The sequence below is a fragment of the Oreochromis aureus genome, linkage group 4 (genome assembly GCF_013358895.1).
Source record: "Oreochromis aureus strain Israel breed Guangdong linkage group 4, ZZ_aureus, whole genome shotgun sequence".
Classification (NCBI taxonomy): Eukaryota; Metazoa; Chordata; class Actinopteri; order Cichliformes; family Cichlidae; genus Oreochromis; species Oreochromis aureus.
In genome coordinates this window covers 11368797-11384800 of record NC_052945.1, presented here as the reverse complement: position 1 = coordinate 11384800, position 16004 = coordinate 11368797, and the positions used below count along the sequence as shown (strand labels likewise).

Genomic DNA, 16004 nt, shown 5'->3' with positions numbered 1-16004 from the left:
GCAGCTCTAAATGCATGCAAGTGAATAAACAGAGTTCCTATACTCACGTGATATTCAAAATGGAGAATAAAGAGAGTGCAATTCATGCATCCATCCATCATCTTCTTCTGGATCTAAAGTCAAAGCACCCACAGTCGCCCAAATACGTCATCTAGTGGATCAAATTTGACATTGACGAGTCCTTGTTTTATAGAGTTAAGATTAACTAAAATTAGAGCGGATTACAATTGCTGTGCAAAACAGGGGAAAAGGTTATTTGTGTTTTGTTTTCAGGCTTAATCATATCCCGATCCATATAGAGATTTAAAAAGAATCTCCCCCAGTTTAAATCTCAACTCAAAACCCATCTGTTCAAATCTGCATATTCACTGTGAACCCACTGTTTGTTAATTTTATCTTGTGCTTTTGTTTTATTGTTCTTCATTTTGTCATTTTTCCATTATGTGTTTTATCTAATTTTAAAGTGTCCTTGGGTGTCTTGAAAGGCGCTTTATAAATTAAATTTTTGTTATTATTATTATGATTATTATTATTGTTGTTGTTGTTGTTATTATTATTATTAAAAGAAAAGAAAAGAAAAGAAAAGAAAGAAAAGAAAAACGGACAAGAAATGAAAATAGGTTTTAGAAACAATTCAGTTCCTGGATATCTCGTTTGGACTTTTACCATTTCATCGTCATCCTTTTCCTACTCCACAAAACCATCCTGATTGGATACCTCTTGCTGCTAAAAATGTTGTCCTCATCTTCATCACTAGGGCTTGAGTCTGAAGAGTCATCCCTTTCATTCTGGCTTTCATTCATCCACATGTCTCAATTTGTGGATGAAGGCACAATCAAAGCACAAAACAATTTCCAGCATTGAGAAGACAGGCTCCAAATTTGCTTCCTGCAGGTCAAAAAGCTCAAATAAATTCAAACTGGTTTCTTGAAGATTACAGTGAGCCTACTGCACTTAAGTGGGGTCCACAGTCACCAGATCCCAATCCAACAGAGTAGCTTTGGGATGCAGTGGAAAGAGAGATTCACATCATCGATCACACACCTACTGTGTGATGTTGTGATGGAAAGGCAAAAATCTTTGAGGAACGTTTCCAGCATCTTGTTGAAGTTATGCCATGAAGAATTAATGCAGTTATGAAGGTAAAAGGAAGTCCAACTTATTACTAGCAAGATGTACCTAATGAAGTGGCCAATGAGTGTTTATTGCAGTGCATTTCATGTACATATGCATGGCAACATCTGTTTATTGTGACTATTTCATGTCTCCCTGTCCTTAAATAATATTTGTTGGCATCTACAAATATACTTTTTAGGAATCCCATGAAAATCGAGCGACCTGGTGTGCCACTTTATGAGGTACTTTTTTATTTAAAAAAATTAAAAAAAAAAGTATAATAGCGTTTTTATTAAAATTAGCACATCTCACAAAAATGGTACAGAAGAGAAAGTTATGGCAATAGAAAATGAACTCATGCGTGTATAAATAAATAAGAATAAACAAATAAATATATGAATTAAATCATTAAATAAAACAACTTTGACTTATAAGAGGAGTGGAGGATTGTATTACATTGTCCTTCACAGTTGTTTGTGTATCTATTATTATATTATACTTCTCAAATTAAGATAAACAACAATTTACAATCACCTTGAAGCATTAGTAACATGTCCCACATTGTCTCACACAAACTCTCTCTCTCTCTGAGCTATATTTGGTTTCTTGGGCTGTCGTTGTCCTGCATATGCATCCTCTAAATGATATATTCCTGACAACTTTTTTTTTCAAAAGATTCTCAAAGTGTTTTTTCTGACTCAGAGAGTAATTTCTTGCTTTTCATGCTGATGAGATCTGCGGTAGTTAATTAGGAGTTCATTTAGGTTATTTGTAATGTGTTGACACAGCACTGGTTCATGTCTTAGATTGGGTCTTCATAGCTCAACGTTAAGTTAGTCTGAGGGACTAAAAGTGAGTGAAAAGTCAGTCAATGTGCAAAGGAAAACTTCAAAATACCCTCATAAATCCTGGAGATCTATTGCTCAAGACTAATTCAAAAATATTAATAACAATAATTCAAGAAAGTCTCGCTCCTTGGAAGCAAAATCACGGTGAGTGAGGCAGTAGATTAAGTTGTAGCGGAAGGATATGATATCTGCCCTCTTTGTTTCAGCCGAACAGTTTTCACAGTGACACAAAACAATCCCAACTACATTGGTGGATGGATGTGCGGTAGAGTATAATATCAAGGCTTTATAGTTAACTTTAGTCAGGCTATAATTTGTCTCGGGTCGGTGACTTTGTATGGCAAACACTGGTGTTAATACCAGGTTGAAGTGAAGCAAGATAACGCTTCCTGTCTGGTCTAAGCTAACTGAGGAGTTAGCTAGAATGCTAACATGATGCTCAACCCGTCAGTCGGTCTACCAGATGACCGAAAGTCCTTGTACCCTCAGTCCCAAAGTAGTGCATACAAATGCGGCGACAAAACCAGTCCTATTAGCGTCATACTGGTTAGCTCTGGAAGCCGAGGGAACAAACTCCTTTTTCGATATCCCTACCAAAAGGTCGCTGAGTGTCCGTCATCTCTCTCAGGTAGGCGTAGCATTAGCACGAAGCAGAAACATAAACATTTACGCACACACAGATAACCCGGTGTCACTTCCACGTAATTACATATTTACAGGAGATAATAAAGCAGCAGTGTAATCCAGGGCAAACCAACAGCCCCTTTTTGTTGTGATTGTCGACTTTGGAACCGCGGATTGCCTTTTTTTTTTCTGAGGATCGGGTCTATTTGTTCCTCTTTCTTGAAGTTTCCCCTTTTTGGCCTCTCAGATTGTTGTTGGTGGATGAGTTTTATGTGGCACATGAATTTGATGTACTTTTGTTCATTCACAAGTTGCTCTTGTTGCTGGTGTTGCGCCAAAACGTCATTGCAGTTGTTCCTGTGTGTCTTTTATGCCTAATGACTTTTCTTATAATTGCAAATAGGCTGCAGTCAAAAAGATTTCCGAACAGGATTTTATATAAAATAAAGAATTTACCTGTGTTGCCAGTATCTGTATGACTCAGCGTTATTGCACCTACTCTGTGTTCTAGATAAGGACTGGCCCAGGGTCCTCTTAAAAATGCATTTTAATCACACTTTTTAACTGGATAATTCAAAGATATATAAAAGTTCTACCTTGTGATAGGACTGTTCTTTCTGGCTCAGAATGATGTCATATCATTCATGAGCGATATCTTTGAGACTGTAGGCCATGAAGTTATTTACAGCAGTTTAAATACCAGTAATTGTGTTTTTGGCAAATACTGGCACAGTACTGGTGCTGAGAGGCTTTTACTAGGAACAGGGGCATGAACTAGGGCAGCAAAAGCATGTGTCTCTCTAACACAGTTTTATGATCAGTGAGTTGAAGTCAGATTCACAGTGGTTCTTGTTTTTGTTGTGAATCTAATATGTATTTTCATAATGACTAACTCTCACTGATATCTGTCCACAAGCAAAACAGCGGAATCCATATGTGCTGAACACATCTGGGGATGAGCTCGATGACCAGGATGGTGATTCAAGGTATTTCTACAATCTTCATTTACTTTTTTTTAATGTATTATTCAACTTACTGTTTCATTCTGAGATCCAAATGAGCTTCTTAAGCTCATTATGTTTTCCTCCATCATGCTTGTAATCTTTTTTCCCCCATCTAGACACACTTTTTGTTTTTCAGCAGTATTATAGATGCTGACACACAGTTTAAATCAGTGGTTCTCAAACTGTGGGAGAGTGTGGATTACTAGGAAAAACTATTAGGTTAAGCTAGGATTATTGAAAACATTGAGCTGTTGAGAACCACTGATTTAAATTAATTGTGTGACCTTTAATAAACTTTATTAAACTAAAAATATAATTGAGTAAAACAGTTCAGTATATGATATTTAAAAAAAAAACAAAAAACATTCACCTCACTTTGTACCTAATATTTGTCACAGCCCAAGGTGCTGTTTGGATAGACACTCTTTTTCCCAGCTGCTAAGAGATACACTCACTGGCCACTTTATTAGGTACACCTTGCTAGTAATGGATTGGACCCATTTTCCATCTGTTTAAAGGTTAGATGTGCTGTGCTTTTAGCGACGCTCTTCTGCATGCCTTGGGTCTAAGCTCAAAATAGTTTGTCCATTCTCCTTTGTCCTCTGGCACCAACAAAGCATTTTCACCCAGAAAAGCACCACTTACTTAACATTTTCTCGGCTTTAGACCATTCTGTGTAAATGCTAGAGTTGGTTGTGCAGGTTGATTTGACTCTGTCTGTATGCCTAAATGCAGTGAGTTGCTGCCATATGATTGGCTGATTAGATATTTGCATTAACAAGCAGCTGAACAAGTGTATGTAGTATAGTGGGTAGTGAGTGTATGTAATCCCCTAATGTGCATCTTAAGATGAGTTTCTATTTTGTCTTTCATGCTAGTAAGGTTCCATCAAGGCAGTAACTACACCAGCAGTCACGTTCTGAATTTAGCTGGAGCACTTCTTTATCTACTGAGTAAAACAAAAGAGTAAAACTGCTTCACAGTGATGCCACATATGTGTCAATAGCTGTATAATGTTCAGATAAGTCTGTAAAATAACCTATTCATTCAACCTTTATTTACGTTATTTTGTTATTATTAGCTTTATTAAAGCAAGCAGTGCCGTTCAATTGCATAAGAGCAGCTTTCATTTGGTGTTTATGACGTGAAACATGCCATAGATATTGGCCAGGTAGTGTAGGAATTTTTCAGACTAATTTAGCAGAACAAAAATAAGAAAATAAACAGTGGAAATAAAACATTTTGCTTGTATTTCCTGTTGTGTCATAAACATCAGTAGAGTGGAAAATAAGGATTGGCATGGACCACAGGATTACGACATTTCTGATATATATTCTATTACTTCCCACCGGCAGCATTTAAAATTATTTGAAGCCATACATGTACAAAGATGTATGTAATCATGACCTAGTTCAGACTTATTTTATTGTACTGTCATATTTTATTACAAACTTAGTTACCTTGAAAACCCTTTGAGGCGGGTATATAAGCTTACAAACCAGCACTGCTGGTATTAGGACTTCAGCACACCAGTGTTTTCACATCACACTATCACATGTTTGTTCGGCTTGTTTTGATGTCCATTTTTATGCATTTAGCCCAACTGTGTGTTGCATTTTCCCTTTTGTTTGTTTTTTTTTCTTCTTTTTTGTGGCCCAATCCCCATTTCAGAGAGCAATCTCCACTAACTGACGAACAGTTGGTAGCAGGGTAAGACGAAATCATTCTAAACCACCTTTCCTTCGCTTAGATCACCCCTGTCTTTTTATCCCCTTCTTTCCTATTTTGTGTCTTATATGGATCTCCAACCCTGATCTAAGTACACAATCCTTTTAAAACATCGTACAAGAATGAATCAGTGCTTTGGTTTTTACAAAAAATGAGTTTAAGGCTATCGTTGAAGCTTTAGTCTGTATTGTTTATATTACCTCTAGCATGTAGTAAGCTTTAAAGAACACAGTTCAAATTGTGGTGGTGGAGTAAGTCTGTGGTGTGTTTTAATTTTTTTTTTTTATTTCCGAGAGTTAACACCTTAATTTGTGTCCTTTTGATCACAGCATGAGTTACTTAAGTCAAACCAGCATGAGTCTTTCACGTTCTTCATTCATACAGCAATTGCACCTTTTCCGCAAAGAGGCCTTTTTCCTCTTTTCGCCTCTCTAGTAGGCACACAAGTTTTGTTTTCCATTTATACACTTGTTGAATTTCATTACAGGCAGATGCATCTGATTAATGTAACCTCTCCGATAGACAGGAATGTGAAAAGTATAGGCAAACTGAGCTAATTTAAACTTTTTCACTTATCTCAGCTGTCTGTGATGTTCGCGCTCTCTCCACCCTGCACATTTTCTTATTGGGGTTTTTCCCTCTTTTAGGTTCTCTGACATCATCCTCTCCACAATCCTGGCCACCAAATCTGATATGTGTGGAAAGAAGTTTGAACTGAAGATAGACAATGTTCGATTTGTGGGCCACCCAACCCTCCTTCAGCATCCTCCTATCATCCAGGTAGGAACAGATAAAAAATTGAGCTCACATGCTGACAGGTGTAAATAAATTCTGGCGAGAAAACGTATTTATCAGCATGTTATAGGGTCAAAGTGGGCAACTTACTATAAGGCTGCAATTGCAAAAAAATTGCTTATGGCTGACAGGTGCTAGGTGAACAGTGCACTAATTCATGAGCAGTATATTCTACCAAGCACAGCTTAAGATGCAAGACTTTATATATGCATGCTATGTGAGACTGCAGGTGTTAACCAAAGGGAGAAAAGGAAAAAAAAAATAATTGAGTGGCATCTAGTGTCGCCTTTCAGTCTACCACCACCACTACGTTTGGACTCTTTTAGCCTGCCTGTCAATGAAAAGCACTTAATAAATAAACTTTACATCTACTTACTTAAACCTGAGATTCAGACTTTGGATTTGAGTCACATTAGTACCTATAGTCTAACAGACTTTTAACATGGTATTTAAAACATGTGACACTAGAGAGAAGTTTAAAGAAAAGCAAATTACTTCAGAGTCTGTTTGTGATGTTTCATTGATACGTGTGTGCACACTGTTTTCATTTTGAAGCAATCTCAGTGTAGAAATGCGACTGAAAGCCTGAAATTCTGCCAACTGATGCGTTCACAGTAAAAAGTACCCTTTTTGACTGTAATACAGCCATGGATTATATGCATCTTGTACAGGGCAACTATTCTCCCTCTGTTAACTACACTGATGTCAGTTCTGGTATTAAGGATATACACAGGTCTTGTCTCTAAACATGTGGAGTGAGGACTAAATGAAGGTCTGTAAGACAGAGTGAGAGTCTTGGCACTGTGTTCACTGATTTTAAAGAAATATAATAGGACTGACTAATCAGCTGTTGGGTCTCCAGCTCCTTTGTTTTGACTGATGACATCTGCTCACTTGTTCTGTCACATGTGGAGTGTTGCTCGTTAATTTGGTCACGTGCTGCTGAAAGAACAAATGCGTGCAACATGTATAAGCAAATATTTATGATAAACAATTAAATTCATGTTTTTTATTATTGATTTATGCAAACTCCCTTATTATGAAATCTGTGCCACATTTCTTTTGTAAGTACTGGTTTTAGCCGCGATCTCATGACACATGAAGTGAATTCTTTAGCTTACCGTTGAACTAATTTTATGACAAGAGCTGTTCTATACAGAGGTTCCTCTCTCTGGAACGGGTTGCCAAGCAACACCAAACTGATCAAAAACAGAGGTTCATTTAAGAAGCCACTAAAGCAGTACCTGCAGAGCTTAACTCAAACATGAATGGCAAACTATTGTTGTTGTAATATTTTACGTCTTTGTTTGTTGATTTTTAGTGAAATGCTGTGCTGTTTTGAAATTTGTTGATGTACGTATATGTTTAATATGAACACCAGGAAGGCTAGCTCTGCTTTGCTAATGGGGAGACTAATACATAAACAATAGAAAGTGTCAACTATTATTGTTATTATTGTTATTATTATTATTATTATTATTATTATTATTATTACTGTTATTATTATTATTATTATTATTATTATTATTATTATTATTATATTGTTGTGTATCGGTACTTAGCTTGAATAAAAGTCTTTTATATTTAATCGTGGCTTGTTTGAAATTTGGCTGAAGCTCCCTGCTGTCAGTCTTTTAGTCTAATGACTCACAGCATGTGTTGCTAAGATAATGGTGTATCACACAGGGTGGAGAAAATAGAGAAATATGAAAGTCACAAGGGTTGCACTGTGTTACACTGTTATTCTTTACAATAACACCTGTATCTGACTTAAAATTACCATGAATGTCATGCAGCACTTCTGTTTACCTAAACTGAACATTTCAGTCCACAGTAAATTCATAAGATCATTGTACAAGTCTGGTGTGACATATCATGGAAGTTAAGGCTTAGCTTCCATGACATTTTGAAAGACATTTTGATTATGTCTTCATTATTTAATTCATTTTACAAGCAAAAAGAGTGAAAAGTGTGAAACCTCCTCTTATCAAATGAAATACTGTACTGCTCTTTTTGTTATTTATGTCTTTAAACAGAATGCCTTTGGATTTCACTCAATACAACATTTAATTTTGTTACATTGGACATTGGAAAAGTTGTGGCAGGTTTTATTTGGGCGTTTTTAAATTTCATTGTCTTTCAAAGAAAAAAATAAATCTAAAAAATGGCATCAGTTAGTAGTTTTGACTGTAACAGCAAAATAACAAACTGTAGACTGACATTTTAATATAAAGGCTTGTTTAGATTTTGCATCTTGTGATAAGTTTGTCTTTTTTCTTTGCAGGTTTCTAAAACAGATCCTTCACCCAAGAGAGAAATGCCAACAATGATCTTGTTTAATGTGGTGTTTGCACTCAGGGTATGAACAAGATGTATTTTGATTTTAATTTTAAATGTTTAGGATTAGGATTCAACTTTATAGTCATTACACATGTATAAATACAGGATAACAAAGTCCAATTTGCATCTAATTAGAAGTGCAAGAGTAGTAAGTGCAGTAAGAGCAATTATATACAGATAAGTAGAGAGCAAATATACAGATGTACTACGGGCAAATGTACAGATATACTGATATATGTCAGGTATAGGTCAGGTACTGACCCGCAAGGCCAAATGTTATATAACTGTAAAACTCTTGATATTATAAACTTTAAACTTAATATTAATTTACATTTAGTTAGCTTGGCTTGGGTGGGACACATAGATTTTGTGTTTTCTTTAAACTGTGAATGGGAGTGGTATGGGTGGCTGATAATATTCCAGTATACTCTATCAGTGAGAGCATGGTAACTTAGAGGGAGGAGGGGGGCTTTTCAACGATGCTTAATCACGTTGACCAGCGCGTCCCTCCCCATGCTGAGTCACGGTTCCCAGTAAGAGCCAGCTAAAAGTACTTAGTCATGTTTTCAATATCTTCCTGGCAACTGTGAAAATTCTGTACTGTGGAAACTTTCAAAAACCCAGCAGGCCCACATGGCAGTATGTAAACCAAACACTGCTACATTTTGTTTTCATGTAGTTTTTATGTTTATTCATGCTGGTTATCTTTGTTTTTTTTTAACATTATTTGATATTCTTATTTCTTTAATAAAACCATATCAACTTGCGTTGAATAGGGATGCACCAATTGTGAACTTCTGAGAAGATGATGATGGTTGAAGTCGATGGCGAAAATAACAATTTGCCCACTAGCCAGTGCTAATAGAGATATTTTATTTGATTATTTTATTTCTGTAGTTATTTATCCACTTCTGCTTTGTTGGTAAAAAAGACATTTCCATTATAAACAATAACAGTTTCTGAGTCTTTCAACTATTTAAAAGAACCCACATATACATAGGTATTTTTTCTTTGAGTTTTGGCCTTTGTTTACACGGAAACAGCATTTTAGTTCACTGAACGTGGAACCTTTGAAAAACCCCATGTTTATATGGGGCCTTTATCTCATTTTTGACATCATTTTGACATCTCGACATCAAAAACACTGTTGTTGTTTGCAGACTCCTAATTGGTCAATATTTCTATAAAGTTACTGTTTTATTACTTGTGCTTCAGCAAAAGTACTTGACTCTGCTTTTTACATTTTCACGTTGATGAGATCTTTTTCTTAAGAAAGAAGAAAAATCCTTGTTTTGAAAATACCTGTCTACATGTGAAGCCTGAAACACCTTTTAACATTTAAAGTAGGGGAACAGTTACTGTCACAAAACAGATAAGTTGTAACCACTGATATTTGTAAATATCAAGTTATTTACCAGTAAGTCAACAAGAGTCATATAGTCTGTAACAATGTTTGGCTAATACGCATTGATACTACTCATCCATGCTCAGGAGGTGGAGGTATTAATTAGAAGGTTAGTGCTCCAGGGTGCATGCATATATACATGTAAAATACTACTATATAAATTAAAACACTGTATGACAAAACAGTATCGTAGTGTGAAAACTGTACAAAAGAAATTAGAATAAATCAGAATGTAAAATAAAATATAGGAGCTCAAGAAGTAAAAGTTTATTACAATAAAAGTAAAATTTTATTTAAAATACAACAAAAAGCTGTGTAAAATTCCTCAATAAAGTAATAATAGCTCAGTAAAACAAAAAAAAATTGTGTTATATACATTTTTCCATCTTTGTTTTCATACCTAAGGTGGACTGATTATAAGAAACAATAATTCCATGTAGAACAACCTCACATCTGCTCAAGTTAAATCAAAATGTAATTCGTAATTCTTAACATTATAAGACATAGAAATTATTGCAAAGCCTTTGTATTGAATTGCCTAAATATGACAAGAAATAAACATCAAAGATATGCTCAAAAACAACATTTATACTGAGTGTGTTAAGTCATATTCATTCATCTTTCAGCGGGTGCCATGCTAAGATCATTAACTGACGTTAGGTGTAAAATAAACGGCATGTTTAATAGTTAACAGCTGACAGCCTGGACATGAATGTGAACTGAGCCACACAAAAAAGCACTGGTGTTATAATCACAGTGTAACAGATACGTTTTCCTTTCTTTGCATAATTATGACATTTAAAAAGCAGCTGCTTTTCATCTCTGGCCTGCAGGCAAATGCTGACCCATCCGTCATCAGCTGCATGCACAACCTGTCACGCCGCATTGCCATTGCTCTGCAGCACGAGGAGCGCCGCTGCCAGTACCTGACCCGCGAGGCCAAACTCATGCTGGCCGTCCAGGAGGAAATTACCACCATGACTGAGAGTGAGATACAAGCTCAGAATACACATCAAATTTGCAGCTCGGTCTTAGTCAAACTTGCATCTTTGTAACACAGAATATTTGTATTTTTCTTCTGGTATCAGCAGATGGAAGCCCCCAGTCCCCATTTAGACAAATTCTTCCAAAATGTAAGCTAGCAAGAGACCTGAAGGAGGCGTATGACAGGTGTGTGACCACATGCATTTTACATTCATTTGTTTGGATTTTCTGTCTAAATTTGTGTAATATATGATTCAGCAATAGCTGATTCTGATGATGGCGCTTTTTCAGCCTTTGTACAACCGGTGTGGTGCGACTTCACATCAACGACTGGCTGGAGGTGAGCTTCTGTTTACCGCACAAGATCCACAAGATTGGTGACACCTATATCCCCCCAGAGGCATTAGAGCGCAGCCTTAAGGCCATAAGGTATATTACAGATTTTTTTTTCTTTTTATGTTACATTTTCTTACATCTCACAACATTTTATTTGATTAGCTGTAAGTAGAAGTACCTTGTTTACAGTAAATGACACGGGAAGGGTGGGGAAGGGGAATATCTGTTCTAGATGAAATAAAATCAGCAGATTTGGGCTGTGTTGCTACAAATGGCCAATTAAAAACACATATAGACCTCATTTGTTGAAGCATAAACACATGGGTGTAACAGTTAATGCTTTTTTATGTCATATTTAAAATGATATATTTATATTACACATTCATAACTTACTCTGTGGTTTCTGCGGATTCCCTCTGTTTTTTCACACATTGCATCTTTTCATGACAAAATAAATTCATCCAGTTGCATTTCTGAATTAATCAATTGTGTTCATAATGTCTAATAATCATAATAATATGAATAACGTGTTAAGGCCAGCAAACAATCATTTTGTGACAGCCAGCTTGGAATATTAAAGTACAAACTAATTTGCTAAAAAAAAGGACTTATCACAACTTATAACCTCAGCAATCATTCAAACACACACATTTGTACTATGTCAGCTTAGGTCTTTACATAACCACCAGCTTTGTCAAAATCCCTCCTTGATCCACAGGTCACCTTACCCTTCAGACCTTTAATCAGAATAGTCTAATTTCCCCTCAGTTTATGTCCTTTTGTGTCTTAATCAGCTGGATTGTATTTGTTAAGCAAATGCATGTACTTAATATATAAAACACTCAAACGGTGCAAAATTTAGTGTGGTCTTTAGCGCCACCCATTGGCACTTCAGTGTAATAGCTGTAGTTTTGATCAGCTCTCTCATTAGTTGCTTCATTAGTTGCCCTGTGCAAGTACTGGGCTGGACCCCTTTTATCCTTCAGAATTCTTCATCACATAGATTTAACAAGGTGGAAACATTCTTCTGAGATCTGGGGCCATGTTGACATAATAGCATCACACACAGGTTGCTGCAGATTTGTCAGTTTGTGCAAATGCAATTGAAGTTTCTGTCAAATTTTGATGAGTCTGTGTAAGCTGTAGCCTCAGTTTCCTGTTTGTATTTGACATGAGTGGCAGCGGGGTGGTCTACTGCTGTAGCCCACCTGCTCCTAGGTTCAGTGTGTTGTACATTCAGAGATGCTCTTTTGCACACCTTGGTTGTGACAAGTTATTTAAGTTACTGTTGCTTTCCTATCAGCTCGAAGCAGTCTGGCCTTTCTCCTCTGACCTGCATCTAAAAGGCATTTTCACCTTTTTCTTTGTAAACCTGAAAGATGTCTGTGTGGGAAAATCCCAGTAGATTAGCAGCTTCTGGCATCAACAACCGTTCCACATTCAAAGTCACTCAAATCATCTTTTTTCCCCATTCTGACGCTCAGTTTGACTATCTTGACTACGTGTACATGCCTAAATGCATAATTGCTGCCATATGACTGGCTAACTGGATTTTTTAGTTAACAAACAGTTTATAATGTATACCTAATGAAGCGGTCAGTGAATGTATGTCTTTGTATGTAAAATAAAATAAATGTGTGTTTATTTCAAACAGAGTCTGCTTGTATATGGATGTATTTTCATTTAGAAGCCGTATTGTATGTTTAATTCTGCAGACCCTATCATGCCCTGTTGCTTCTGGAAAATGAGAAAACACTCCTCAGCCAGCTTCCCCTGGACTGCTCCCCTGCATTGATCCGCCTGATTAAAACCTGCTCAGCAGTGAAAAACCTGCAGCAGCTGGCACAGGATGCTGACCTGGCCTTACTTCAGGTACAGGACAGTCACACTACCTGGATCAGATTTGCAATTTAAAATGTCAGATGTCATTCTCTTGAATTTATCAGATGAAATTAGTTTTTATAATTCTAAAAGATGCATTAGTTGTGTTTAATACACAAAGATCTATAAATCATTTTGCAGTATGTATCACTTATAGAATAGAAGAAAGTTAAAATGTGAAAAAGTGTACATACATATATACTTTTAAAAAAGTATAACTTTCAGAAGTTGTTTAGTCAGATGGTCTTTACTGCCATCTAGTGGCAGATATATGTAATGCAAATCTGAGAAAATCCCCATGTGTAGCTCTTATTTGCTTATTTAGATCCTTTCATTTGGCATCCTAGAGATTAATTGACAAATATTTTCTCATTTAGATCTTTCAGATTGCTGCTCATTTGGTTTATTGGGGCAAGGCAATTATCATCTACCCACTGTGTGAGAATAATGTCTACATGCTGTCTCCACATGCTAACATCTGCCTGTGAGTATCTGATGGGATATAAGCCAGCTGGGAAGAGGAAATGAAGCACAATAATGCTAAGCACTCATCCATGGCATTTCCTCATACAGAGAGGCTTTCTGATCTGACTTGCAACACTGTTTGGAATTAAATTTAAAAGATGTTCTGTGATAGAATAAGCTCTGTGTTGTTCTCTTCTCCCCGAATAGATATTCACCACTGGCTGAGCAGTTTGCCCAGCAGTTTCCTGGTCATGATCTGCCCTCTATGTTAGCCAAGTTCTCACTGCCTGTCTCACTGGCTGAGTTTAGAAATCCCCTGGAAGCTCCCACACAGGAGGTGGGATTATTGCATAAATGATGTGGAATACATGTGTGAACCATTACAAAAGAGAAATACTTTTATTAAACCTGTGAAAATGTCCCAGTTTCTTTTTTTTATTTGCATGCTTTTCAGAGATGTTTAATGAAATAATCTGATGTATATCTATGTCCTGTAATACATATATATATGAAAACTGAACACAAACACAAGTTATAATACTTATAATCCTTGAGGTGGGCCATCTTTCTTCGTCTTGTTCTGGCAGAGTTGGTCCTGATGAATTATTAATGGCGAAGGGACATCATCTCTAGTGTATGCATCCTCCATTTTTCATGAGAACAGGATCAGACTCTTTCTTGTGGATCTATTTTAAAACATATTTGACCTGGTTACGTGAGCATTTTCCGATTCCCTTGTTTCAGTTTATCCTAATGCAGTTTGCTGCTCTGCTGGTTAACCAGGCCCAATTAATCCAGATGGTGGTTTGGATGCTGCAGCGCCGCCTCCTGATCCAGCTGCACACTTATGTGTGCTTGTTGGTACCACCCAGTGAGGATGAGCCTGGGCTGAGGGATGAAGACCCTCCGCTGGCTGCCCGAGTAGGAGGTCGCAGTCTCAGTACCCCTAGTGCGCTCAGTTTCGGCTCACCAAGTATGTCCTCCCGCCTCTACTCTTCTGCTCTTACAGCTCTAACTATAAAATCTGACATTCTTCTTGTTTTGTGTAGCCAGCAGTGATGACATGACTCTAACCAGTCCCAGTATGGAAAACTCCAGTGCAGAGCTGCTAACTGGTGGAGACTCCCCACTCAACAAGAGGATGACTGAGACACTGCTCGCCAGCCTGTCAGAGCACGAGAGGCAGTTTATTCTTAACATCCCCGCTGCACAAAATCCAGAGGATCTGCGGATGTTTGCCAGGTAATTAAATCTGCCTTTAACTGACAACAGGACCATAGTCTGCTTTTATTATTAAGTGTTCTTAAGGTTGTCATTGTTCTGTTTTATGTTCAAACATGAGAGCGGTGTACATGGATAACATGAACTGATTGCCTGCCTTTGCCTCATGCCTCTGTGTGTTTACCACAGCTGCCTTTTAACCTATAACAGTTCAACAGAGAAATTACCTTAGAAATTACCATAAATGTTTATGTCTCTCAGTAGATAAAAAGGTATTTGTTCAGTGGTTTGAATAAATCTACTTACATAATATTGTAAAATGTAATTGGGCAGCATAGGCTGAAGAGTTAGTTTACCAGCTGTTAGGTGGAGATCAAAAGTGTCTGGAGAGCTTATCAGCATTCCAGTGCTACCACCTTCACAGCAATGAAGGCTCCCATCATTGGTGCAAAAGTCCTGTCTCATGGATGATTGACACTGTTGATCAGTCAGTGAAACTCTCTCTTGTTATGTTGACTGCTTCCAGGCTACTGCACTATTTCCGAGGACATCACCACCTGGAAGAGATTATGTACAATGAGAACATGAGGCGCTCGCAGCTAAAGACGCTGTTTGACAAGTTCCGCAGTGTCCTTGTGGTTACCAACCATGAAGATCCCATTATTTCAATCTTTCAGTCACCAATGGAGTAGCGGTGCAGAGAGCGTTTCAGCAACTGGAAAATGTGTCAGTTTAGGAGAAGTTAATGGCCTGCTGGGCTCACAGCTAAGTGGTCAAAGACGTTTTAAAACAAAATGCCTTGACTGCAAAATGTGCGCAAGATGTTTTCTCTGTATGAGCCAAATGTTTGTTTACAGTAATAAATTATTTTGTACATACCAGACATGCCTTAAGGGTTTTTTGTGAATATTGGAAGTGTGTGCAGTGTTTAGTGGAGGCTTCACTTCATCTTCCCGTGCCCCAGATGTGTTAGATCATCTGTGCTGTCCTCAGAGGGGCACAGAGAGTAATGATCATTCCAGACCTTGAGCTACCTCTGCTTAGGAATCCCTGATGTGGGAAGAAAAAAGGAAGAGTCTAAACATCAGACAGACTTTTCCTGCTCTGAGGGAAACAGATCGGGCCAAACATCTGTGAAATCACTGAGATGGAAATTTCCCAAGTGTGAATGTTTATTAAAAATCACAGATGAAACCAAACGAAAGGCGTGTGTAAAGGCAAATTACAGAACTCCCCCCTCCCCGTTTTTTTTTAAAC

General features: G+C 37.2%; 1 protein-coding gene across 7 annotated transcripts; it reads left to right on the top strand.

Annotated features, from left to right (window-relative positions):
* Positions 1-2171: 2171 nt before the first annotated feature.
* nprl3 (NPR3-like, GATOR1 complex subunit) lies at positions 2172-15628 on the top strand. 7 transcript variants are annotated; one of them, XM_031737371.2, is made up of 14 exons: positions 2172-2592; positions 3505-3574; positions 5264-5302; positions 5968-6100; positions 8400-8474; positions 10694-10847; positions 10949-11030; positions 11136-11273; positions 12896-13052; positions 13439-13545; positions 13734-13863; positions 14271-14499; positions 14576-14768; positions 15274-15628. In XM_031737371.2, exons 1-14 carry the CDS (start codon positions 2397-2399, stop codon positions 15437-15439), a joined length of 1869 nt encoding a protein of 622 aa, XP_031593231.1. In that variant the 5' UTR covers positions 2172-2396; the 3' UTR covers positions 15440-15628. The 7 variants fall into 7 exon arrangements, with proteins under 7 accessions (XP_031593231.1, XP_031593234.1, XP_031593232.1 ...); XM_031737372.2 differs by having other exon boundaries at positions 2173-2592; positions 10952-11030; XM_031737373.2 differs by having other exon boundaries at positions 2173-2592; positions 14310-14499.
* Positions 15629-16004: the final 376 nt, after the last annotated feature.

Coding starts and splice junctions, on each gene's coding strand:
- nprl3 (XM_031737371.2), top strand. CDS start 2,397: ATGATGCTCAACCCGTCAGTCGGTCTACCAGATGACCGAAAGTCCTTG. Junction 11,031..11,135: donor CTGAAGGAGGCGTATGACAG/GTGTGTGACCAC, acceptor GCGCTTTTTCAG/CCTTTGTACAACCGGTGTGG. Junction 14,500..14,575: donor GCTCAGTTTCGGCTCACCAA/GTATGTCCTCCC, acceptor TGTTTTGTGTAG/CCAGCAGTGATGACATGACT.